Source organism: Bos indicus x Bos taurus, chromosome 6, assembly GCF_003369695.1.
Source record: "Bos indicus x Bos taurus breed Angus x Brahman F1 hybrid chromosome 6, Bos_hybrid_MaternalHap_v2.0, whole genome shotgun sequence".
NCBI lineage: Eukaryota > Metazoa > Chordata > Mammalia > Artiodactyla > Bovidae > Bos > Bos indicus x Bos taurus.
Genome location: NC_040081.1, coordinates 86,524,222 through 86,550,872, shown reverse-complemented (window position 1 = coordinate 86,550,872; position 26,651 = coordinate 86,524,222). Strand labels below are relative to the sequence as shown.

At 39.4% G+C, this 26,651-nt stretch overlaps 1 protein-coding gene across 3 annotated transcripts in view; it reads left to right on the top strand.

Annotated features, from left to right (window-relative positions):
* The window catches only part of GC (GC, vitamin D binding protein), a 52,191-nt gene extending 29,342 nt beyond the window's left edge, over positions 1 to 22,849 (top strand). The window contains exons 10-14 of one of the 3 annotated variants that reach the window (XR_003511545.1): positions 92 to 189; positions 2,087 to 2,219; positions 8,947 to 8,998; positions 12,164 to 12,197; positions 13,874 to 14,050. Coding sequence is in view for 2 of the 3 variants with exons in the window: in XM_027544705.1 (XP_027400506.1) it covers positions 92 to 189; positions 2,087 to 2,219; positions 8,947 to 8,979 (264 nt within the window). In the remaining variant the exon portion in view is untranslated. Of the gene's footprint in view, positions 1 to 91; positions 190 to 2,086; positions 2,220 to 8,946; positions 8,999 to 12,163; positions 12,198 to 13,873; positions 14,051 to 22,360 lie in introns of those variants that run through there. The other 2 variants (XM_027544705.1, XM_027544704.1) reach the window with 2 other exon arrangements.
* Positions 22,850 to 26,651: the final 3,802 nt, after the last annotated feature.

Genomic DNA, 26,651 nt, shown 5'->3' with positions numbered 1-26,651 from the left:
TATTGATACATTGCCTGGAATTCTGATTTAACATCTCTCTGAAGAGCATTTCAAGACAAGTAATTGTTATGTAATCATTATTTTCTTACAGGGCCCTCAATTGACAAGGGAATTATCATCTTTCATTCAAAAAGGACAAGAACTATGTGCTGATTATTCAGAAAACACATTTACTGAGTACAAGAAAAAGTAAGGGTCTCGTTCTGGCTGATTCTTTCAAATTTATCAATAATAATAGCCTGGTATTGTGATTTGAAGCAGGGTTGAAGACTTCAGATGTGTTAAGTGAGCAGTTAAAAGAGGAGATGCAATTTAAGAGTTGTAAAGAATAGTCAGTCTAATACCTATATAAGAAAAAACAGTTCTTTTCTGGGGAGATGTCATGTATATCAGATGAGAGGTCAGTTAGAACACAGTCACAGAAACATAAATTCCAAGATCCACAGGGACATGATTTAAAAAATATATAATTAACTCATATCAACACTCTTACCAAAAAGTTATCTGTAGTTGTTGCTATACATAACTGAGAAACTAAAACTGCTGAAAAATATTATCTAAATTCATGGCATATTGTCTGATAAGACAACCCAAACTTTCAATCAAGTACAGTGTCATCCATTACCAGTATATATTCTCTATAAACTGGAAATAGAAATGTTAATCAATAAGGTACAATAGCCATTTTTCTCAAGTTAAAGAAGGAAGCATGTCTTTATAAATAGGTGTTAATACTAAAATAACAGGTCATAACAAAAGTTTTACTGGCTTCCTAGAAAATATCTCTGTGAGATCATGTCATTCTCAATTTCATTAAGCAAATTTCTTAGATCTATTTCAAACCATCAACAACACAGCCCTCAAATAAGCACAAATACAACCTCACAAAAAAAACTTTTAAAGAATCCCAAAAGGAGGAAACCTTCAGTGACCCCTATGAAGACCTTAACAAAGTCTAAAAGAAAAATAAATGTGAAAGCCTTAAGTTCAAAATGGTTGTTTCCCATTTATCAGGAGATTATATAATTAATAAATTATGGAAGTGGCATAGAATATTATGGATAATACAAAATTAAGTTCCCTGCCAACAGTTTTGTTTTGAACTCTAGGGTTACATGGGATAATTCTGTGATAATTTATATAATCTCAGTTCATTAAAAGTGTTAATGCAGTGGAATTGATATTTGGGATTTTGAAAGTAGAGAAGATTGAAGCTATTGAATCTAGGTTTTTAAAATCCCACAGACCCTCTTTTTCTCCCTATCCTCTGAGTTGCATCTAGTCTGACTTCCTTTCCCTCCCAGCCGGGACCTACTATTTTCAATAACTCTTTAATAAGTAAGCTAATCCCCCTCACCCGTCTGTCCTTTCCCAGCATCCATTATACTAATCCCAACTCTAGATAAACTTGGGTCTCCATTATGTCCCAATGCCCACTACTGGGCTGGCAAGTATCAATATTTCTTGGAAAAGTCATAAACCAGGCTGAGTTATCCATTATGAGAAGAGAGAGTTAATTTAAACTGGGAGGGACCATTCAAACCAGGAGGGAATCAACAAAGTCAGATCCTAGCTCCATCTTAAATGGAGATGGAGAGTTCATAAAAAGCAGGGCTTAAAAAACACAAAGCCCTTGTTGTGTCTTCCAGCATAGCTAGTTGAGTAGTAGGCAAACAGAAGAGATTATATATGAGAGAAAGTTCATTAAGGTGACAAAGTCCTATAAGGGAAGTACTCTTTGAGGAGTTTGAAATCTAGAACTGGAGAGAAGATGAAAGATTAGGGAGCAGAGAGGAGGAAGTCATCCATGTGATTGATGTAACTGAGTGAATGAAAGGGAAATAATAGGAATTCAAACTCAGCAGCAGGTTGTATGTTTACTTTCATGATCTAAAAAGACAGATTTCACTTCCTATTCTTCAACTGAGGCATCAAAAATCATTCCACAGATACTAAATTTTCTTAAGGGTCACTATTTTCCTTTTTTGTTGTTGCTGTTGCAAAAGATCTGAAGTGGCTACCATTTTGCACTGGACATGATTATAGAGTGCATCTATTACAACTTTACATAAAATTGGCCTTTCAGACTGGCAGAGCGACTAAGAGGAAAATTTCCTGATGCCACGGAGACGAATCTCCAAGAGCTGGTTGCCAAGCGCTCAGACTTTGCCTCCAAGTGTTGTTCTGTAAACTCACCTCCTCTCTACTGCAATTCAGAGGTAAGAAAATTTACTGTTCTACTTATCACTGCATAGTATGAAGAACCTGTGTGGTCAGAATTGCTCATTGGTTACTGATTGCCTGTCCTACTCATGGGAAGTGTCTTGTTGGTCTTTTCAGATGCAGGTATCCTATTTGTTCATATCCTCCATTTGACTCTGTTTTCCAGCAGTCATTTCAGAATGCTATATTAGAATAGTCAAAAAAGATAAGGAGGTCATTTCATTTCACTTTATGGCTAATTCGGAAGTAGTAATGCCAATTCCAAGGATTTTGATGTCTCACCTGTTATATTTCTGGAATATAGAGGCAGGGTTAAGAACAGCTCTATGCCATGCTAAAACAGATTCTTCCTTGGCTCACCTTTCTAAAGTTCATGATATTAAGTTGTATTCCTTTTGACTGGATTACACTATTGTTTATTTTGTAGTCTATTGGGAAGGAAATACTTATGGCCCATTTTGGACCCATCATTTCTGCATCTATACATAAAAATAATTTTACTATAGTGTTAAAGTTAATACTACTTATGCCAGGGATTTCAGGTCAATTAGAAGTCTTTTTCTATAAATTAAAGGATTTTTTAAGAATTTATAAGAATCTTTATGCAATTAAACCATGAAAGCAACAAAGCCTGATTTAATTTTATGGATCAAGAAGATCCCCTGGAGAAGGGAATGGCTACCCACTCCAGTATTCTTGCCTGGAGAATTCCATGGACAGAGGAGCCTGGCAAGTTACAGTCCATGGGGTGGCAGAGTCAGAGACAACTGAGTGACTAACACTTTCACTTCATTTTTCTATTATTATTCTAGTAGAGCACATCTGAAGATACCTAAGAACTTAATAAGAAATGAAATGTTTATATGAAGAAAACTATAAAGGTCATTTAGTGTAATTTTTCATTCAGTTCATCCCTGCCAGAGGTCATTCGGCCTCCATTTAAATATCTGAAATTTGTTTTCTCCTAGAGGCAGCCTATTTCACTGCCCAGTAGCTTGATTTATGATAACATTTTTTTTTTCTCTAAAACATGATATTCCCCTCATAATTTCTGCTGAGTCTGGTCTGGCTTTCTTTACCAACTAGAAAATGTTATTTTCTCGGTTCTCTGGTAGAGGTTCTTTTATATTTCAACGGTTTTCTGAAAGTTAGGCTGTGAAAAGTTTTGTTTGTATTTAAGTCTTGGGTACACATACTAATTCTTTTACATATTTTGGTGGTTTTATTTTTTATTATTCTGTGTGTGTGTGTGTGTGTGTGTGTGTGTGTGGTGTGTGTTAGTTGCTCAGTTGTATCCGACTCTGTGTGAACCCATGGACTGTAGCCCGCTAGGCTCCTCTGTACATGGAATCTTCCAGACAAGAACACTAGAGTGGGTTGCCATTTTCTCCCCCAGGGGATCTTTCCCACCCAGGGATCTAACTGGATCTCCTGCATTGCAGGCAGATTCTTCACCATCTGAGCCTTTTTACCTTATCAATTTAACAAGTTGAGCTACATCACATTACTCATTTTTGTGCTCTATTCCTGAAGGCAATGGCACCCCACTCCAGTACTCTTGCCTGGAAAATCCCACGGACGGAGGAGCTTGGTAGGCTGCAGTCCATGGGGTCGCTAGGAGTCAGACACGACTGAGCGACTTCACTTTCACTCTTCACTTTCATGCATTGGAGAAGGAAATGACAACCTACTCCAGTGTTCTTGCCTTAAGAAATCCCAGGGACGGGGGAGCCTGGTGGGCTGCCGTCTATGGGGTCGCACAGAGTCGGACATGACTGAAGCGACTTAGCAGCATACCCTTGGAAATTATAATTTCTCCTCCAGTTTCAATTCATACCCTTCAAATCCCAAACCTATCTGTCAATCTTCCTAGTAATAATTTGTAAAGCCAGAATTCTGGAATGAAAAGGGTACAATAAAATAAAAAGAAGCCTATTCTTAAAATTCTGCTGAGAAACATATCATGTTAATCTTGCATTAAAGTTCAAAACAAGGTTCTAAAATACATGGATTATTAGAAAATTTTGATCATTACTGGCATTAAAACATCTATCATAAAGAAACTAAATCCAACAGTTTTTCTTTCTTTACTAACAACTGGCTTTGGGTAATATGACAACTGAATCTAGGTTGCCTTTACAAGAAGTAAAAAAAAAAATATTACCTTTCCTAGAAGCTATTTTCTACCAGGAGAATTTGCTATGAGGGTCTCATTCAGTCACTAATAAAAAAAAAGAAAAGAAAAAAACCTAACTCCTTTTTTTTTTTTTACATTCTGTCAAAAATACCACTTTGCTAACCAGTCCCCAGTCCCTTTACCTGTTCATCCACACCCACTTTCTTTTTTGACCTTGTACAAGGCAAATAGAGCTGTATGCATGAAGCACATACTTCCTTCAAGCCTGTTCCTTTTCATTTCTTTAACTTGCTTTTCAGTATATTCATTATAATACATTGCCATTTTAAGACTTTTTTTTCATATTTTCAACAATCATGATGAGAACACAGTTTTGTGATGTTCTATTTTCTTGCTTTATAACCAGTAAATTTATAGCAGTGCTGCGGCTGAGTAGCCAAACTTTCAGAAATTGCTAAAGGACAGTGAGATGAATGAAGTTGAGCTACTCATGGATAAATGATTTTTTAGAGCCCTGGGAGGTTAGACTCTCTGGTATTTCTGTTAGCCTTTTGATGGTCTCTACATTAATGTTAATATCATAGCTAGGTAAGTGAGCTTACCTCTGACTTCAAGTTAAGGCAAAATCTGTTAGAACAGACTTTAATTCTCAATGCTTAGTGTAAGTATTTGTCCCACTTACCCTATAATTTGGATTATAGTTTATCATCAAATCTCCTTGTCCTATATTTGCTTGAAAGTTTTCTCCTTAAAAGCGGTGCCTGTGCACCACATGCACACTGAGTCATTTATATCCACAGATCCACCTCTATCTGCCATTCTACACATGCATGGCACAGTGGCTAGAGGAGTGGCAGAAAGGGCCTCTGAACCATACTAAATTAGTGTTTAATTATGTCATCTACCTCTATCTACTCCCTCACCTTGATCTTGAAATGACCAAGAAATAGAACAGTCAGTATAGCTTTCTTTCAGCTTTACCACAGCACTCAGAAGTCATTCCTTTTTATTCTATAGAGGCCCATTGACTGCAGAAAAACTTACAGTTGCAAAATTAGGCTTGATTTTTTTTCTCTCCATCATTCAGTCAGGTCATTCCTATTCATGACCTGATAATATAGCTTCTGAAAACTCATCACTACATTATCCCTAAGATGTCCCAACAGATTTCCCAAAGTTTTCAGAAAGCCACTGTCATATACTGGATTTGATCATTAAAATTTTTTAAAAAATCAATTTCAAATCTCCATGAACAGCTGGGCAAAGAGGAGACCAATTCTTCTCTTCCCATCCCTTTCCCCTTCTGCCTCCTCTTTCCTTTCTCTCACACTTCAGGAAAAATGTTAATCTCTCAGTATAAGTAGTTTTTATAATCGTCAATATCATAGCTATCATTTATTAAACCATTACTATTTGTTAAGCAGAATATTAATAGCTTTACATGTATGTATTTGTGGAGTGATCTAAAGCAATTCCAAATGTTGGGTACCATTTTAATTCCCCTTTTATGAGTGGGTTGAGTAGATATATGGAGGTTAGATGATGTTAGAAAAAACCATAAGTTTATTTCACATGAGTCTGTTATTCCATGAGATTGTCAGCTTTTAGCCCTAATTTACCTAATAATGGTGAAAATAAATTATCAATACCAGAAAACTATTAATTACTGACTGGAAGTCCAAAATGATTGTTAAAATAGTAAAACTGATACCAAGTTAGTAGTATCACTCTGAATTCCATTCATCCTAGTTCCTTGGACTCTTTTTTCATTAGTTATACGCTTCTGTTTCAACAATACCTTTTGAATGATTCTAATTTAAAGTTTTTTATCTCCCGATCTTAAATAAGGTAATTCAGACACTACTCCCCAGCTACGTTTCTTTCTCCTCCCCTTAAAGCCAAGATTCTTGCAAGAATAGTATACGCTCTCATTCATCACACCTCCTATGAATTCCTCTACCCTTTGCAGTATGGTACCTGAAGCTGCTATATCACTAATGACAAAGTCACACTGAAAATTCCTTGGTAAGTCTGACAGTTTTTCAGCCCTTACCAGCCTTCTCTGTAAAACACTTGATACCCACAATGATTTCTTCCTTCTTGCAACAATTGTCGTCTTATCATATTCTACCTTTTTCTCCTATGGTCCTTCCCTTCTCACTCTCTTTAGTATTGTCCCCTTCTTCTACCTACAATTTAAACTTCTTTTCTTCCAGAGTTTTTTCCTTCATCTTCAATTTTTATGACATTACATTTTTCCCTGAGCGTTCTTGTCCATGGACATGTGTTTAATCTTCAAACCTCCACCTCCAGGCAGAATCTCTCCCCTCAGGACCAAGATTTTCATCCAACTGTCTATGGGGGCTCTTATCCCACAAGAAATTCAAACTCAACATGCCCAAAGTCTTCCCCTAAAAAAGTCCTATTTCCCTACATTTATAAATACCATCACCATTCACCCATTGTCTAAAATAGAAACAGTAATCTTTGCCTTCTACATACATTCAACTCAGTTCCAAATCCTATGAATTCTAACTCTTCAATATCTCTCAGTAAATACCTTCTCCTATATTATCAGTACTTAGTGAGGACAATGAAAGATGGCATTTCTTGCACCATGCAAAGAAAATTATGATACAGCTCTGCTGTAGTGTCTCGGAAAAGAAAAATAGACAAAGGGGAGACACACTTGCCTAATTACAAAGTAGAAAATGACTGGATAAAAACTCATACTCAATGGCTTCCCTGATGGCTCAGAGGGTAAAGAATCTGCCTGCAATGCAGAAGACCTAGGTTTGATCCCTAGGTTGGGAAGATCCCCTGGAGGAGGGCATGGCAACCCACTCCAGTATTCTCGCCTGGAGAATCCCTACAGACAGTGGAGCCTAGTGGGCTACAGTCCATAGGGTCGCAAAGAGTCAGACACAACTGAGCAGCTAAGCACAGCACAATTTAGGCAACATTTTACCTAGATTACAAGCTGCCCATTGGTCTCTCATCTCTAGTCTTCCTTAAGTGTCTCACACCCAATCCCCTCTCTATACTGAGGTCAAAATAACCTTTGTGATGCACAAAATGGTAAATACATTTTAATTCCTCTCCATCACTTCTAAATTATGTCCAATTTTTGTTTTTTTCTAATCAAAAGAATTTGGACCTTGGTTTCTTCTCCAAACTGGTCGTGACTTATTCTTATTGCTTTGGCTCTCCTAAACAACTTGCAGTTTCCTAAGTAAATTAAGCTTGCTCTTTTTTTTTTTTTTAACTTATTTATTTTTATTGAAGGATAATTACTTTACAGAATTTTCTTGTTTTCTTTCAACCCTCAACGTGAATCAGCCATAGGTATCCATAAATCCCCTCCCTTTTGAACCTCCCTCCACATCCCATCTTGCTAGGTTGATACAGAGCCCATGTTTGAGTTTCCTGAGCCACACAGAAAATTCCCATTGGCTATCCATTTTACATATGGTAATGCAAGTTTCCATGTCACTCTTTCCATACATCTCACCCTCTCTTCCTCTCTCCCCATGTCCATTTGTCTATTCTCTATGTCTGTTTCTCCACTGCTGCCCTATAAATAAATTCTCCAGTACCCTTTTCCTAGATTCTTTATATATATGTGTTAGAATACAACATTTATCTTACACTTTCTACTAACTTCACTCTGTATAGTAGGCTCTAGATTCATCCACCTCCTTAAAACTGACTCAAATGCACTCCTTTTTATGGCCAAGTAATATTCCATTGTGTATATGTACCACAACTTCTTTATCCATTCATCTGTCAATGGACATCTAGGTCACTTCCATGTTCTAGCTATTATAAATAGTGCTGCAATAAACAATGGGATACATGTGTCTCTTTCCATTTTGGTTTCCTCAGGGTATATGCCTAGGAGTGGGATTGCTGGGTCTTACCTCAAGGCTTTTGCATAATTCAACCCAGATTGCCCTATTCACACACTATAACTGGCTCAATCCTTCCACAAGCTTCAGGATTCAAATTAAACATCAACTCCCCTGGAACCCAAGCTCATCTGCTATGAATTAATATTCTGTGCACACCCAATAATTAGCACCTATTAACTCATGTCATTGTTTCTTGTCTTTTTTCCTGGAATACTGTAATATAAAACTAAATAAATATGCTGCTGCTGCTGCTGCTAAGTCGCTTCAGTCGTGTCCAACTCTGTGCGACCCCAGAGACGGCAGCCCACCAGGCTCCTCTGTCCCTGGGATTCTCCAGGCAAGAGCACTGGAGTGGGTTGCCATTTCCTTCTCCAATGTATGAAAGTGAAAAGTGAAGGTGAAGTCGCTCAGTCATGTCCGACTCTGTGCGACCCCATAGACTGCAGCCTACCAGGCTCCTCCATCCATGGGATTTTCCAGGCAAGAGTACTGGAGTGGGGTGCCATTGTCTTCTCCAAATAAATATGAAGGATGGTCAATTAAAAATTTAATATAAAACTGTATTTTGACAAGAATCATTTCATATAAGCAAGGTTCAAAAAATTTTTATTCCTTCTGAATGATGTTATCTTGAAACAAAATATCTCATGATTTAAATAACATTTTTCATTTCAGATTGATGCTGAAATTAATACCCTACAGTCCTGATGCATGTGTACCGTCTTAAGTAAGTATAGTTGTTAAAGGCAGCAAAGAACCTAGCTTTGTACTATGTATTTTTTTTAATCATAATAGGAAGGAGATTATTTGTTCAAATTATTTATTCTAACAATTATCTAGTCAAATGTATTTTATACATGAGAATATTAAGCATATGGAGAAGTTAAGGAACTTAAACAAGAATATACAACCAACTTCTGACATATTTAGGACTAGAGTCCTAGTCCCCAGCCCAGTACTTTATCCATTATAACCCCACAGCTAAGATAATGACCTCATAGAGATCAGGGGTCTTGATGCATTCAGCAGAAAAACCTGAGTTTGAAGACAGAATCCATCAAGTCTTCAATAACATGGCAGTATTCTCAGGAGGAAAACGACATTCCTCAAGCAAAAGCAACACTGTTGAAATACTGCCACTTGCTTTTTTCAGATAGTACATTCTCAACCATTAAAAAAAATGTCTGATGAAGACATTGAGCATAAAATAACTTAGATAGAACCCAGTACCTTAAACTGAGGTGACCTTAACTCTGCATTTTTACAAAACACATTTTCTCTTCAAATTTAATTGTATTCATTTTAAAGATATTGCTTCTGAGACTTTTTTTAAATGACTAAAAACAATGGTTTATCTCAAATCTTAATTAAACTGAGGCTTTTCAATTATATAAAATTTTAATTTTTCTGATTTCCTGACACTGTTTCCTAAAATGCTTATGGAAGGAAAAGCCATCAACTCATGAAATCCAAGCTTCCAACTCTCAACAATTTGAATCATTAGAAAAAGCAAAATAGAAAATCAACATTCTGAGAGGTGATGCAATGAGATTAATCAAGGGAACTCATTTTTGGACTCATCCAATCTGGTTTAGAATTCTGTCTTTGTCTTTGTAAACTTGAGCAAGTTACAATCCCTAAAGCTAAGTTCCATTTTCCATAAGAAGAAAAAAGTGTAATATGTACCTTTCAGCATTGTTGTAATGATTAACTGAAATGATGATGTATTATGTACAAGTCCCAGCAAATAGTAGCAGAAATACTAGCAAAAGTTTTTACTGCTGTTGCCTCTACTGCTGATAAAACTGTTGACTAAAGAAAAACACACAACCTGACAAAGTTGTGAGTTATGTTTTATTTGGGGACTTTACTAAGGACTACAGTCCAGGAAGATAGCCTCTCAGATAGCTAAAAGAACGTCTCTGAAGGGGTAAGGGAGGAGCCAGAATATATAGGCACAGGCTTTTTTTGTTTTGTTTTGTTTTGTTTGCTGAAAAAGCAAACATATAGTAGAACATCAAAGATGACTGCTATTTACAAAGAACAGACATCTCAAGTTAATGATTTTAGTTCTCTCTGTTGTATGAGAAGATGCAACAATCTGGGGTCATTGAAGTTTTCCCATTAGATATACATCTTAACTCTCTATGACCAATGGCCAGAATCCAGAACACTGAAAGTTTTCGGTTATTCTCCATTCTAAATCTTTTCAGGGCACACTGTTAGCACAGCTAAAGTGTCTGATGGTGGGCAACATTTATTGTTTCCTGGAATAGCAGGCAACATTCTTTGTCTAAAATATGAATCGAAACTAAGCAAGTTTCCCTCTCTATATATTCTTTGAGCTCTAGCATATGAATATTATGTCCTAAAGGGAAAGTAAGTTCACTGAATAATTTCTGGAGAAAAAGGCCAAAAGCCATATCTGAAACTAATGTGTTATGTCACTTACATTGTTCAGTCGCTCAGTCATGTCCAACTCTTTGCAGTCCATGGACGGCAGCATACCATCCTTCATTACCCCTCACTATCTCCTGGAGTTTGCTCAAATTCATGTCCATTGAGTCAATTAACTCAATTTCACTTATACCTCAATGAAAAAAATGAAAAATCCAGGTTACCTGAGTGTAAATATTCTAGAGTTAAAAATAGTATATGGTCTCTATTGCTGCTAAACTAATCTTTTTTCCTCATTTAAATTAATCCAGTGTCCCTTTTGGAGAGGGCAATGGCACCCCACTCCAGTACTCCTGCCTGGAAAATCCCATGGATGGAGGAGCCTGGTGGGCTGCAGTCCATGGGGTTGCTAAGAGTTGGACATGACTGAGCGACTTCACTTTCACTTTTCACTTTCATGCATTGGAGAAGGAGATGGCAATCCACTCCAGTGTTCTTGCCTGGAGAATCCCAGGGACAGAGGAGCCTGGTAGGCTGCCGTCTATGGGGTCGCACATAATTGGACACGACTGAAGCGACTTAGCAGCTGCAGCAGCAGTATCCCTTTATTTCAACCCACATGTAATCTCAATAGAGTTAAAAATCTCAGTACACAACAGCCACCTCACCTCCCACCCTTCAAGGTGCCTCTAGCTATTGTATATGAAAGCTTTGCCTTTGAGTTTGTTTTAACTGAAATATTTTTCTGTAGGAACACAGTGCATTTTCTTGGTGTCTCATGTATATTCACATTCTTTCAGTCTCTGGGAGCACAAATTGGAAAAGAGGTATTCTAAGAAAAAGAGAGGGAACACTAATCTGAAGAATTAAGAGTTTTGTTTTTTTTTTAACCTGACAACTTTCCAAAACACACTTAATGCTAGCTAAATCAACAGGGTAAGTTTTTTCAGTGACAGATTGATGAAGGTTCTAGTATACTGATTACTCTGGTTCTAGTAATTAACTCTATCTTCCATAAAAGATTTTTCAGTCATTTCTCTCATAGTAGTATTTTTTCTATTATTGCCTTTGATTAGTCCTACGATTTCTGTATCACCCAACTGGCCACCCAGCTACCATTTGATCATCTAGAAGGAAGTCCTAAAAAAAAAAAAAAATCACTCACATGTTCCTTCATATGCTTCCACAATGTGTATTGATTCTTTCGGGCTCTATTTACTTAATGCATATTTATTATAGTCACAATCTGCAATTATAAAGGGTTATATTAGGAGCAGTTATATGGCCTTGAAAGAGCAAATTATAACTTGCTCATAAGGTTGTGAGACTAGAGCATTTGATGTCTAAAAATAATGATGCCACACTCTAAAAGTTCTATTAGGTTTCCAGAACACAGCCAGCAGATTGTGGTTCTTGGGTTTCAGGGAGAATTCTGTAACTCTGTAGGACAATAGTTGTTGTAAGTTGCTAAATCCAACTCTTTGCAACCCCACGGGTTATACATAGCCTACCAGGCTCCTCTGTCCAGGGTAAGGATACTGGAGTGGGTTGCCATTTCCTTCTCCAGGGGATCTTCCCCACCCAGGAATCAAGCCCATGTCTCTTGCAGTGCAAGCAAATTCTTTACCACTGAGCCACTGGGGAACATTCAATTAGCAGCATTGCCCAAAAACAACAGTTCCCATTGTGAGCTGCTCTGAATCCAGCACTTGACTTTGGTTCCAAACCAAGTAGTGAGCACTTGTCAGACCTCTCTCCCTCCCCATAGACCAGCCTTTTCTTCATGTTTTAAACCTGACTTGTCATCTTGACAATTATTGGTCCCCTTCCCCGTAGTCAATTTCTTCTAGAACACATCCATTTCCTTCTATTGTTTTTCTTACTAAAACAAGTATGCTCTGGGTGACAGCAGTGGCATGTTATTTAGTGCAAAGCAGTTCCTAAAACTGTTTAACTTTGGCTGCCTATGTATTTTTCAGTAAGAACCTACCCCTCTCTAGAGACCTGAAAAACATGTAGAAGCTGAAGCTTTTGTCTCAAGGTGTTCCTCTCCTTAGGTACATGTCCAATTCATGTCTTACACTCAGTGGTTTGATGTTATTTTATCTTAACTAAAGTCTTTATAAACCTGACTCATCATTCTGACAGTTATTGGTCCCCTTAGTCAGTTTCTTCAAGCCTCCAAATGGACTGTGATCACATTTGCATGCCCCATTGGAGAGGGATTTGCTGTCTTTTAATAAGTCCCAAGAAGCCAGTTATCTTTTCCCTCCAGTTTTGGGAACAATTAGTGTGCCTTGGGTTGCCAACAGATAAAGGAGTCGGCTCATGCTGCAAAATCGGGAGGGAGGGAAACTACAACTAGAATGACACTCAGCAACGTCCAGTGCTGACACAATGAGAGAAATGTGAGAAAGGAGCACAGAGGGGCCTCCTTTCTCATCCTCCTTCCAAGGCACACACCCACTGAGGGCAATGAAAGACGGCACTTCTTGCACCATGCAGAGAATTATGATACAGCTCTGCTGTAGTGTCTAGGAAAAGAATAGACACGGGGGAGACACTCTTGCCTAATTACAAAGTAGAAGGTGATTGGATAAAAACTCATACTCAATGGTGACTCAGCGGTAAAGAATTCGCCTGAAATGCAGGAGACGCATGTTCAGTCCCTGGGTGGGGAAGATCCCCTGGAGAAGGAAATGGCAACCCGCTCCAGTATTCTTGCCTGGGAAATCACGTGGACAGAGGAGTCTGGCAGGCTATAGTTCATGGGGTCACAGAGTTGGACACAATTTATTAACTAAACATCACACTCAGTGAGTTATTAAAATAACTACTGAACTTTTATCTCAGTCCCATGACTGAGGAGCCTCATGTGCCATTGGCTGCTGCTACTTTTCCCTCTGACAGTGATTATTCTTACTCATACATCAGAAAGTTACATACATAAATTAGTTCAAATTAAAAAAAAAAACAACACTGTATGATGTACTTAGCCAAACAGTGATGGCTTTATATTGAGGTCTTGGGAATTTCTTACATTTACTCAAGACCCATCAAGTGGGCCAGAGAGGATATACAGGTCACACTAGACAGGTTTACATCTGTACATAATAACCCGACTTTATGTGCATCTGTTGAACTGGAGGATGATTGGCGTCCATTAGCTCTGTTTTCCTAACATATATTTCCATGGTTCTCACAGACCTCAAGCTGGAAGCACTCTGGGAATGACAACTGCTGGCCTAAACTCAGCAACACCAGAGCTCCTGGGGAGACAGCTAGGATACTCCCTGCTTGTTTTCAGCTACAATATCCTCATCTGATGTTAAGCGTGATGATTTGTTACCAAAATAAATTGAAATATAATGCAAACCATAAATGCTACTTTGCCTGATGATACAGTGTCAGTCTCCAGCACTGTTTCTCTGACCTCCACAAAGACACGATAGGAGGCAACTCCAGCCCACCAGCCCTTGCTTTCTTCTAGATCTACAGTGGTCTTCTAAGAGATTCACAGCAGAAGCATCCACTTTACAGTTCCCAGCACACTGAGCTCCATGGCTTGATTGCATCTCAGTCTTAATATGTACCATTAAGAAAAAGTTAATAGCCTTCTACCATAAACAGCCTGGAATAGCTCACTTCTTAAAGAAAAAAAAAAATGTGTTTTTAATTTAAAAACATATAACCTCCTGTGGATATTTTCTTGCTTTTAGCCATAAGTTGTATGGCTTTAGTTAGGCAGTATCTGCCTTGCAAAAAAAAAAAACTTTGTGACCTAAACAAGTTTATTGTTGCTAAAGAAAACTCCTTGGAGCAATTGATTAAGTCAAAGTTCTAAAAATAATAATTTCTGCTTAATTCCATTTACCATATACACCCTATATGATATTCTTTCTACATGCTTACTTTGCCCAGGGAAACTGAAAGTGTTCTAACAGATTTTGCTTTGAAAAAAAGATCATATTTTCAGAATAAAGACTCCTTGGAAACCAATACAAGCCAAGGAAAGTCTTCTATATTTACAGTTAACTGCTTCAAGGAATTGGAATTCATCTCATGGTAGATGTAGAGTTTTATGGTACAGATGAAGCATATTTTATAGCAAATATAACTGGAGTCATAGTAACGAAAATCATCCCTGGTCCCCTCTCGAGATGCTAAGTCCCAGCAGGCTGCACTGCATTAACTAGAGGAAGATCAGGTGCCTACGAACTGAGATAGCAAATGCCTGCCCCCTGTGGCTTCTACAGTAGAATGTGGAGTTCTACCTCACACAGATTCCAAAAGGAGAAATTAACCTCAAACAGGGAAGTTGTTTAGATGATGCCATGAAATTGAGAAAAAAAAAACTACCCACTACATACATAAGCAGTATTTTTTACTTTTTAAAGTTCCTTTTTCACTTCTAAAATTAGCTGGTAGCTTCAAAACAAACTCTAAGAAGAAAACAGCACTGATATAAAGTATGAGAAGAATGAGACTCCATAAATGAGTTCAACAACAACAAACAACATGAGAGAAATGAGACTCCACAAAGGTGGGTGAGGGGCCCAAGGCAGCAGAGTTAGTATTAAAAAAAAATAAAACTTAAATTCCATTTCCAACATGCCATGCAAGATTCATGGGTCCACCTGAAGAATACACTCCCTGATCCAATTAGGTTTGGTATTACAATACAATATTTGTCCCATGAAGAACCACAACTTAGAGTATAAAATTTATTCTGTCTACATTCAACCACTGACCTCTTTTCCTTCAAATATGACCCAGACTTATTCAAAAATTCAAAAATCTGAAAATAATTTTGAAAAATACTGCTCTGCTCTTATTTGAGAGGTTGCAGTTACAAATTATTCATGAACTGCTTACAAACTGGTCCCTTTTGGTGAAGTATTTTAATGCCCGACCAGGTAGAAATGGGCGTCTTTTTACCACTAAGTAGTCAAGTAAATATTACATGATTGGTTGAAGTAGTGTTTTTATGGTTCCCCTGGATATATTTTCTAGCAAACTCTCAACACCTTTCCCCATTTTTCAATATTAAGAATCACGGACCCAGATAGTCCACCATTTTTGTACAAGAGTTTCAAAGTTTAGACTTTATAGGTATAATTATGCCTGAATTTGTTCCATTTGGTAAGAAAAACAGGCCTTTGAGAAGCCATTGCCATAATTTATGCTTATATCCCAAGTGCTTCCCAATATTAGGGACACTTCTGAATTTCCACCTACGATCAACCATGGCTGATTTTACTGGTTAATGTCTATAATATAAGTAGTCCTCAACTTTTTATACCTTCTAAATCATCTTCCTTCAAAAACACTGATCGTCATGAGAGAAACAAACCAAACAATGCTTTGTTTCTGAGAATGAAGTTCACAAACTATCAGCCGGGCATTCTCCAAGGAAATAAAACTAATAGGAGATAGACTGATTTATGATTAAAACTGACTCACACAGTCATGGAGCTGGCAAGTCCAAAGTCCGTGAGGCAAGCCAACAGTCTGGAAACTCATGTGTGTTGCCCTCTTAAGGTGGAATTCTCCCCTGAGAAATCTGTCTTTGCTTTTAAGACCTTCGGTTGATTGATAGTCCATGGGGTCGCAAAGAGTCGGACACGACTGAGCGACTTTCACTAAAGCACTTTTGTTTTTCAAGAATTTCCAGGTGAGGTATTCACACCTTCTTGACCTGAGATGTATTAACACCACAAGCACTAGTTTCTACAAAAATCACCCCCCACCCCAGTCAATAATGTGTTAATACAGCAATCCTGTGCAGACCATTAGAGGTAATGGTTCTCAGGTAAGGGTTTAAGAATTGCCTGTGGGATACCTTAGGCAGGAAAACACAGAACATTAGTCCTGCAGTTCGAAAGACTTTAAACTTTGTAAAGAGCAACAGCAATAACAGAAGGCTTGTGTGATGGTTAAATTTTAGGTGTCAACTTGTCTAGGCTATGGTGCCTATTTGTTTAGTCAAACATTAGTCTAGATGTTTCTATAGGTATTTTGTAGATGTGAACTCTCCCACCAGCTGACTTCAAGTAAAAAAGATTACCCTTGATAACGTGTGTGGGCCTCATGCAATCAGTGAATGAGAGTCTCTTAGTCGTGTCCTACTCTTTTCGACCCCATGGACTATCAGTCCCTGGGACTCTCCAGGCCACAATACTGGAGTGGGTTGCCTTTCCCTTCTCCAGGAGACCTTCCCAACCCAGGGATCAAACCCAGATCTCCCGCATTGCAGGCAGATTCTTTATCAGCTAAGCCACAAGGGAAGCCCAAGAACACTGGTGAGTTTAGCCTATCCCTTCTCCAGGGATCTTCCCGGCTCAGGAATTAAATGAGGGTCTCCTGAATTGCAGGCAGATTCTTTACCAACTGAGCTATCAGGGAAGCCCAAGGTGCTTTATGTGGAGATTAGAATATAAAAACAACAAGGAACAGCCACTATGGAGAACAGTGTGGAGATTCCTTAAAAAACTGGAAATAGAACTGCCTTATGATCCAGCAATCCCACTGCTGGGCATACACACTGAGGAAACCAGAAGGGAAAGAGACACGTGTACCCCAATGTTCATCGCAGCACTGTTTATAATAGCCAGGACATGGAAGCAACCTAGATGTCCATCAGCAGATGAATGGATAAGAAAGCTGTGGTACATATACACAATGGAGTATTACTCAGCCATTAAAAAGAATTCATTTGAATCAGTTCTAATGAGGTGGATGAAACTGGAGCCTATTATACAGAGTGAAGTAAGCCAGAAGGAAAAACACCAATACAGTATACTAATGCATATATATGGAATTTAGAAATATGATAACAATAACCCTGTGTACAAGACAGCAAAAGAGATGCTGATGTATGGAACAGTCTTACGGACTCTGTGGGAGAGGGAGAGGGTGGGAAGATTTGGGAGAATGGCATTGAAACATGTAAAATATCATGTATGAAACGAGATGCCAGTCCAGGTTCAATGCACGAAACTGGATGCTTGGGGCTAGTGCACTGGGACGACCCAGAGGGATGGTATGGGGAGGGAGGAGGGAGGAGGGTTCAGGATGGGGAGCACATGTATACCTGTGATGGATTCATTTTGATATTTGGCAAAACTAATACAATTATGTAAAGTTTTAAAATAAAATAAAATAAAAACAACAAGGAAAAAGCGATCCAATTATGTCATTTAGTTCAACAGTCATACACTCTAATGAAGCAAGAATTAAATCAACTTAACTGTTTATTTCCATTTGGTGATAAATAGCTAACAATAAAGACTTCCCAAGTAGCTCAAGTGGCAAAGAATTTGCTGGCAAATGCAGGAGACTCAGGTTCAATCCCTGGGTCGGGAAGATTCCCCTGGAGGAGGAAATGGCAACCCACTCCAGTATTCTCGCCTGGGAAATCCCACGGACAGAGGAGCCTGGTGGGCTACAGTCCCGGGGTTGTAAAGAGTTGGACACGACTGATCATGCACAAACAGGCGGCTAACAATAAACAAGAAGGCTTAGCAGGTTGTTCTTTTAGGCCTCTCAGTTCAGTTCAGTCGCTCAGTCACATCTGACTCTCTGCAACCCCTGGACTGCAGCACGCCAGGCTTCTCTGTCCATCACCAACTCCCGGAGCTTGCTCAAACTCAGGTCCATTGAGTCGGTGATGCCATCCAACCATCTCATCCTCTGCCGTCCCCTTCTCCTCCCACCTTCAATCTTTCCCAGCATCAGGGTCTTTTCCAATGAGTCAGTTCTTCGCATCAGGTGGCCAAAGTATTGAAGTTTCAGCAAAGTATTGGAGTTTCAGTTTTAGGTCTCTGAGTTCCCTTTTATGTACCTCTCCCCACCAGATAGTGAAGGACAGGGAAGCCTGGCATGCTGTAGTCCATAGAGTGGCAAAGAGTTGGACATGCCTGAGTGACTTCACAACAACCCCACCACAGAAGTCTCACACCCACCCATCCTATAGACCAAGTGATTCTCAAGCATAGCTACACATTAGAATCATCTAAAGCATTTCAAAGGGGAAAAATAATGAAACAGAACAGTGCCCAGGGCCCCCTCTCAGAGATTCAGATTTAATCAGTCTTGATAGAAGCCATGGTGCTACCAAGCTTGCAAGTCCTACTCCAGCAGCATGGCACCTTCCCCAATTAGAAAAAGGAAAGCCTCAGAGATCAACCTGTTAGGCCTCTCTTGGCTAAATGATTGTACTGGAGAAGGGAAAATTTCCAATGCTGCTTTATCTCAATCTGCCACTGCATTTCAAAAATTCTGTTGAGTATGGAATGAAATTTTTGTCTCCCATTGTAGAAAATCCAGTCATAGATAGTCAAGTCAAAAGATGACCTTTCAGGACTTTGCTGGTAGTACACTGGATAGGAATCTGCCTGCCAATGCAGGGGACATGGGATTGATCCCTGGTCTGGGAAGATTCCACATACCGTAAAGCACCTAAGCCCGTGTGCTGCAACTGCTAAGGGTCTCACACCTAGAGCCTGTGCTCTGCAACAAGAGAAGCCACCACAATGAGAAACCCATTCCGCATAAGTAGAAAAAGCCTGAGAGTGGAAAAGAAGACCCAAAACAACCAAAAAAAAAAAAAAGATGACCTCTCCCAGAGGCGATTTCTATCTTGTCCATTTTTCCAGGACCTAAAATACTCTTTTTCTCATTAGGCCAAAAGAATACCTAATACCTAATACCCATCATCACAAAGCTCTTAGTGTCACGACTTTAGCCTTTTTTGGCAAGTTCTGGTTTACAATTAGGGATAGGACCTACTTACTCATCCACAGGTCAGGGGTTTGGGATTCCTTTATTGCTTCTACCCCAGTAAGAAAGTTTCTAGCAGTCAATCATGTTTCTGTGTCCTCACTTTCCAGGCAAGAATACTGGAGTGGGTTGTCATTTCCTCCTCCAGGGGAGTCTTCCCGATCCAGGGATCGAAACTGTGTCTCTTTCATCTCCTGCATTGGTGGATTCTTTACCACTGCGCTACCTGGGAAGCCCCTTTTAATATCAAAAGCATGGATCTTCATATCCCTTGTATATTGCACCCTGAAAAGCCTCAGGAGGGCTTGTCCATTTCAAATCAAAATCTTTACTGCCACCGTGTGGACGACAGATATAAATTCAGATGACTGTGCTGAAATCTATCCTAAAATCAGATACTAATAAAATTGATATTAACAGTACATAAAATCAGTCCTGAATATTCATTGGAAGGACTGATGCTGAAGTTGAAGCTCAAATACTTTGGCCACCTGATGCAAAGAACTGACTCATTGGAAAAGACTCTGAGGCTGGGAAAGATTGAAGGCAAAAAGAGAAGAGGGCAGTCGAGGATGAGATAGATAATTGAGTCCACTGACTCAATGGACATGAATTTGAGCAAACTCCTAGAGACAGTGGAGGACAGAGAGGCCTGGCGTGCTGCAGTCCATGGAGTCACAGAGAGTCAGATGGGACTTAGCAACCGAACAACAATCACCTGGAATGAGCTTACTTTGTGCTACAGCTCTTTATAGAACAACATGAAAAGCTTGGAGGCAAGTTAAAGACATGCAGAACTTTCAACTTTTAGTCTCAGAGATTTTAAGTGTGTCAATTTGGCCACTTTGTGCACACACAGCAAATAATTCATCTAAATTTTTCATTTTGTTCCTTCAAATTTTTTAAATTTTAGGAAAAAATTGATCCATTTTGTTTCTTACAAGATAGCATTAGTGATAAAGTATGTCTTCTCAATATTAAACTCCCACCAAGATTGGTTAAAAGATGTTAAAAATAGTAATAAAAAAAACTTCACTTTTTACATACCATATTGCTTTTCAAAGGACTTTCCTACATTATCTTATCCAATCTTCATCACAGTCACATGAAGCAGATAATCCAGGTCCTAACACATCCAACTTACGGATAATGAATGCACTAATATCAAGCTAACAATGTCACCATGATCACGAACACTGATCTAACAGTAACAAAATTTACTTAGCACATTCCTTAAATCAGGGAACATACTGCTGTGTAATTGTGCCACTTCTCTACTGCTTAGTAACATGCCACCCTGAAAAAGCAGCTTAAAACAATAGCAATCATTATATATGCTTGCAAATCTGAGGTTTAACTGGACCCAGAGTTTCTCAGACAGTGACAGTCAGGCAGTGGTTGGGGCTGGGGCCATTTTGCAAGTTTTTCATTCATATAAACTAGCCTGGGCTGAAAGGAATCCAACAGCTGGAGTCTGAATAGTGGAACTCCTTGGGCCTCTCTCTCTAGGTGGTCTATTCAGGTATTCTCCACACGGTGGCGCTAATGGTAAAGAATCTGCCTGCCAATGCAGGCGACACAGGAGATGGGGGCTTGATCCCTGGGTGGGGAAGTTCCCCTGGAGGAGGAAATGGCAACCCACTCCAGTATTCTTCCTGGAAAACCCCATGAACAAAGGAGTCTGGCGGGTACAGTCCATAGGGTTGCAAAGAGTCGGACACAACTGAGCGGCTGAGCACAGCACCACCTGGCAGCCTCCAGGGAGCCAGACTTTGCACCAGGGGGCTGAAAGTTCTCATAGTGAATTTCCCAAGATATGATGGCACATGTAATCGATCCTCAGGAATCAGGCAGCATCCTTGCTACCACATTCTATTCTACAGTCAGTGAAAAGACTCATTCAGTTACCAGGGAAGGTGAAATAGCATTTTTTTTTGTTTTTTTTTTTTTTTTAATGAATGCTGCTGCTGCTGCTGCTGCTAAGGCACTTCAGTCGTATCCTACTCTGTGCGACCCCATAGACGGCAGCCCACCAGGCTCCCTCGTCCCTGGGATTCTCCAGGCAAGAACACTGGAGTGGCTTTTAATGAATGAGTATCACATAATTTGTAGATATTTAAAACCACTGTTAGTTTCATCGACCTCCATGAGCTAAGAACCACTATTATCCGCATTTTACAGATGGAGAAACTGAGGCACGGAGTGGTTAAATAACCCCTCTCAAGGTCGGCGACTAGTTTACAGTGTTAGAATTTGAATCCACATAGTTTGACTCCAGACTCTATACTCAACCTATATACATATCTTATTGACACTGAAATTGGTAGTTAGATACACACTGACAATTCCAAAGGGTATCCCAAAGGGTATTCTCAACCATAATTATCAAGTTAAAAAGTGGAAAAGCCTGTATTTATATTTCTCTTTATCCCATTTCCACAAGGAAATCAGATCTACCCAGGCTACATTTTGCAGAATATATTACCTTTTAAATAAACATTTATTGAGCATCTGGCCAGCATTTACAAAGGACATTCCCCACTGTCAGAGGAATTTCCACTCTAGAGGAAAGACCGGCATCTATACCCATAACTAGAGAGTAAATGACATCCCCAAAAGAAAGGAAATTGCAGAGGTAAGGGTTGGTCAGTGGCGAGTCTCCACATATGAACGTCAGCACAGGTTCTTAAAGGCTTCCCTGGTGGCTCAAATGGTAAAGAATCTGCCTGTAATGCAGGAGACCTGGGTTTGATCCCTGGGTCAGGAAGATCCCTTGAAGAAAGAAATGGCAACCCACTCCAGTATTCTTGCCTGGAGAATCCCATGGACAGAGGAGCCTGGCGGTTTACAGTCCATGGGGTCGCAAAGAGTTGACATGACTAAGCAACTAACACTTTCTCTTTCTTTTCAGTTTCTTGAAGGTGATGCTGCTCTCTGCAATGAAGTCAGCTCAAGGGCAGGTTACCTTGTAATGCCCCTTGCCCATGCAAGAAGCATGTCATCTGTCTTTTCTTCTCTTGCATCTCACCAGCCAAGTCATCTTTCCTGAAAATTCCAGCTGGCAATTGAAGTTCAGAAGGACAATGAGAATGATATATCAATCATCAGCCTTTAGTTGAAAAATCACCATAAATTGTTTGGTTTTATCTTGTTAGTTTGTTTACCTTAGTGATAGGTAGGAAGATTACACATCAAAAATAGTAATTAAAATAAGTCATGCTGCCACATCTACAATCAGGCTCTGGATAAACAGAAATGAGACAGAATGTGTCTTCCAAGGTCATCAATAACCAGCTCTGGACTTTCTTTTGTACTTGTTACTTAATCCTCCTTTTTACTCAAATTCTCCACAGGGTTTCCAGTGTTCAAATCATAGTGATAATAATACTTTATACATGTTTGACACTTTTCAATGTATCTGTCCTTCGTCTAGCCTGGACCCTCCCCATGGGGCCAGGCATTCACAGGGCCAAAGGGACATGCACACCCAATAATCCATTTTTCCTCCTTCCAGACCTTGCTGTAGGACACAGGGTGCAGAATGACTTGCAAAATTCCAGCACCTACACAGGCATCTTCTGCAGGCTGACCGCACTGTCAGCGGGCCAAGAGGGAGTTGTTTGCAGAAGATGTGGACAGGGTTCAGACACGTGGGCTGAGGACTGAACATGCGTGTAAATTAGATCATCAGAGACCTGGACAGATTGGACCTGGCAAAGAGACAGTAACAGGTCATGGGCTGGAGGCTGGCTTTCTGCCTTCTGCCAAGTTCAATCATAGAGCTCAGAGGACTCTAAGGCTTTTAAACTTAAACCCGGATGCTCAGGTTGTTATGAAGACATATTTGCCAAACTAGGAGGATAGAACATATTTTATTTATTTAACAGCTTGTTAGCTTAATTTCAAACTTTTAAATATGTAGACATATGCTATATGGGCCTCCATTTGGATTCTTACACCTTGGCCTGCAGTTTTGGGTCCACTCTGTATTTTGCAGGTACTAAAATGAGTCAATTAAATGATTTCTTCCCTTTTTCCCCCACCACCGAAAAGCAGTTCCCAGCTGTCTCACCCAAACAGGTTTAACAACAAGTTACACCCAGGCTTATCAGGATGGTGACTTAAAGCAAGCTACTGGCTCTCTCTCCTCCAGAAGCAAGCCTGGAAATTGTGAAAGAAAATGAAAATGATTTGAGGGACTAACAACCATAATGATAATTATGAGAATCCTGGAGAGTCTGAAGGCTGGAGGATCCCCTAAAGGCTATCTTGAACTTGGGGACAGAGAGGAGAGGGAGGTTGAATTGTAATGGTTTCAACCCTGGGCAGAGAAAGCCAGAGAAAGCTTCTAAACTCAGCTCATGCACTCAGAAAAGTTTAAAACTCTAAGAATATCATAAAAGAAAGCCTGAATGAATGAAAAGACAGTGTATGCTCCCACAGTCAATAACTTGCTATCATAAAAATATCAGTTCTCTTCAAATTTATCTATAAATTAAATGCAATCACCATTAAAATTCCCAATGAATTTTTCATCAGTCATTCCAAATCCTTATTTGAAAATGGTGGACTTCCCTGATGGCCCAGTGGTAAAGAATCCACATGCCAAAGCAGGGCATATGGGTTCAATCCTTGGTCTGGGAAGATCCCAAAGCAACTAAGCCTGAGCACCACAACTACTGAAGCTGTGCAGTCTAGGGCCCACATGCTGCAACCACTGGAGACCATGCACCTAGAGCCCATGTTCTGCAACAAGAGAAGTCACCACAGTGAGAAGTCCAGGCACCACAATGAGAAGTCCAGGCACCACAACGAGATTAGCCCATATTCCCAAGGAAGGCCCAGTGCAGCCAAAAATAAATAATAGAGAAAATGATATTAAAAAAAGAAAATGGATGTAGAAATATAAAGTCTACAACAAAGAAGTCTAAAAAAGAAAGCGTAGTGTGAGGGAATGTGCGTAACCAGATGTTAAGACATAGTGCTGCTGCTGCTGCTGCTGCTGCTGCGCTAAGTCGCTTCAGTCGTGTCCAACTCTGTGCGGCCCCATAGACGGCAGCCCACCAGGCTCCCCCATCCCTGGGATTCTCCACGCAAGAACACTGGAGTGGGTTGCCATTTCCTTCTCCAATGCATGAAAGTGAAAAGTGAAAGTGAAGTCGCTCAGTCATGTCCGACCCTCAGCGACCCCACAGACTGCAGCCCACGAGACTCCTCAGTCCATGGGATTGTCCAGGCAAGAGTACTGGAGTGGGTTGCCGTTGCCTTCTCCAAAGACATAGTACAAAACCATACAAATAATTAACAGTGTAGTAACATACAAAGAGTTAAAAAAAATAAAATAGGAATCCAGGATATATATGGAAACCTAAAACATGATGGTAATGGTACCAGAAATCCATGTGAAAAAGTTGGATTGTTTTGTAAATGGCTTAGAATTTTTAAATTGTGTAGGAAAATTGAATTGAAACCCTACCAATTAGACATGCAAAGATAGACTGCATGCAAATGGTCTAAAGGCTTTAAAGTAAAAGATAATTCTCTGGAGTCAATAAAAATGTAGGGAAATATATTTGTAAAATGGGGTCAGGAACTACCTAATAAAGATTCAAAAAAACAAATCATAGGCAAAATATTGATGTATTTTATTACATCAGTGTTAAGGATTTCTGTTCAACAAAGGGTAAATTCCACAGACATATGCAGATGAATAATATATCTGCAAATCTAAAACCAACAAGGTGGGGATTTCCCCAGTGATCCAGTGGTTAAGACTTCGCCTTCCAGGGCAAGAGTTGCAGGTTCCAGTCCCTGGTCAGGGAGGTAAGATCCCACATGCCTCATGGTCAAAAAACCAAAATATAAAACAGAAGTAATATTTTAAGAGATTCAATAAAGACTTTAAAAATGATCTACCATCAAAAAAAATCATTACAATATTAAATGGTAACCAAAAAGGCATTAAAATCTAGAAAATATGACAAAATCCACAGAGAATAAAAATACATTAATTGAATAGTTGAAGCACAGGGAAATTTTAGGGTGGTGAAAGTGTTTTACTGTGGTGGTAAATAAATAATATATTAATAAATTTTTCAAAACTCATAAAACTGTAAAATACAAATAATGAACCTTAACATATACAATTCTAAAGTCATCACTTAGGAGGTCAAGGATCATGAGAAAAAATAAGGACTGTGACAAGAGAATCTGACTGTATTACACATGTATGAAACAACTCCACTTTAAAGGATAAGGGGAAAAGATACTCACCTACATAACTTTAGAATTAATGAAGTCTTTAGGACTAAAGGCATAAGGAATTTCACATAAGCACTGTAGTTGCATTGATAAAGTTATTTCCCATGGGGATATACCAATGAGTTAACAATTCTGATACTGCAATACAGGTGTTCTGAAAGGGAACAATTAAATAAGTAGATGGAGGTTAGTAGGAATGAGGTTTCTCACCGTTGGAGTGAAAGTTTACAAGCAAATGAGGAGGAAGCTGAAATGATGAGTGTTGGATTAGAGTTGAAGATACCAGTAGGACACATGTTTAATTTAGGGACTTCCCTGGTGCCTCAGATTGTAAAGAATCCATCTGCAATGTAGGAGACCTGGGTTCAATCCCTGGGTTGGGAAGATCCGCTGGAGAAGGGAAAGGATACCCACTCCAGTATTCTGGCCTGGAGAATCCCACAGAGAAGACTGGTGGGCTACAGTCCATGGGGTCACAAAGAATCGGACATAACTGAGCGACTAAGCTCACACACGGGTGGCTCAGCAGTAAAGAATCTACCTGCTAATGCAGGAGACGAAAGTTTGATCCCTGAGTTGGGAAGATCCCCTGGAGAAAGAAATGGCAACCCACTCCAGTATTCTTGCCTGGGAAATCCCATGGACGGAGGAGCCTGTAGGACTACAGTCTAGGGGGTTGCAAAGAGTCAGACATGATTTAGCAACTAAACAACAACAGATGGTTACACACAGAAATATTTATACATGTGTGTCTGTACAGGGGGTGGTATACACTCCTGTGTTTGTTTGCTCTGAGAAGGTCTAAAGGAAACAATAGTCCAGGAGCAACGAACACACCCAACACTCAGATTTCGGTTTCTAATACCATTCTCCAACAAAGGGATCTAACAGTTTTTTGGAGAAATGGCTGTTCTAGGACTAGGGGAGGAAATATTGAAAAT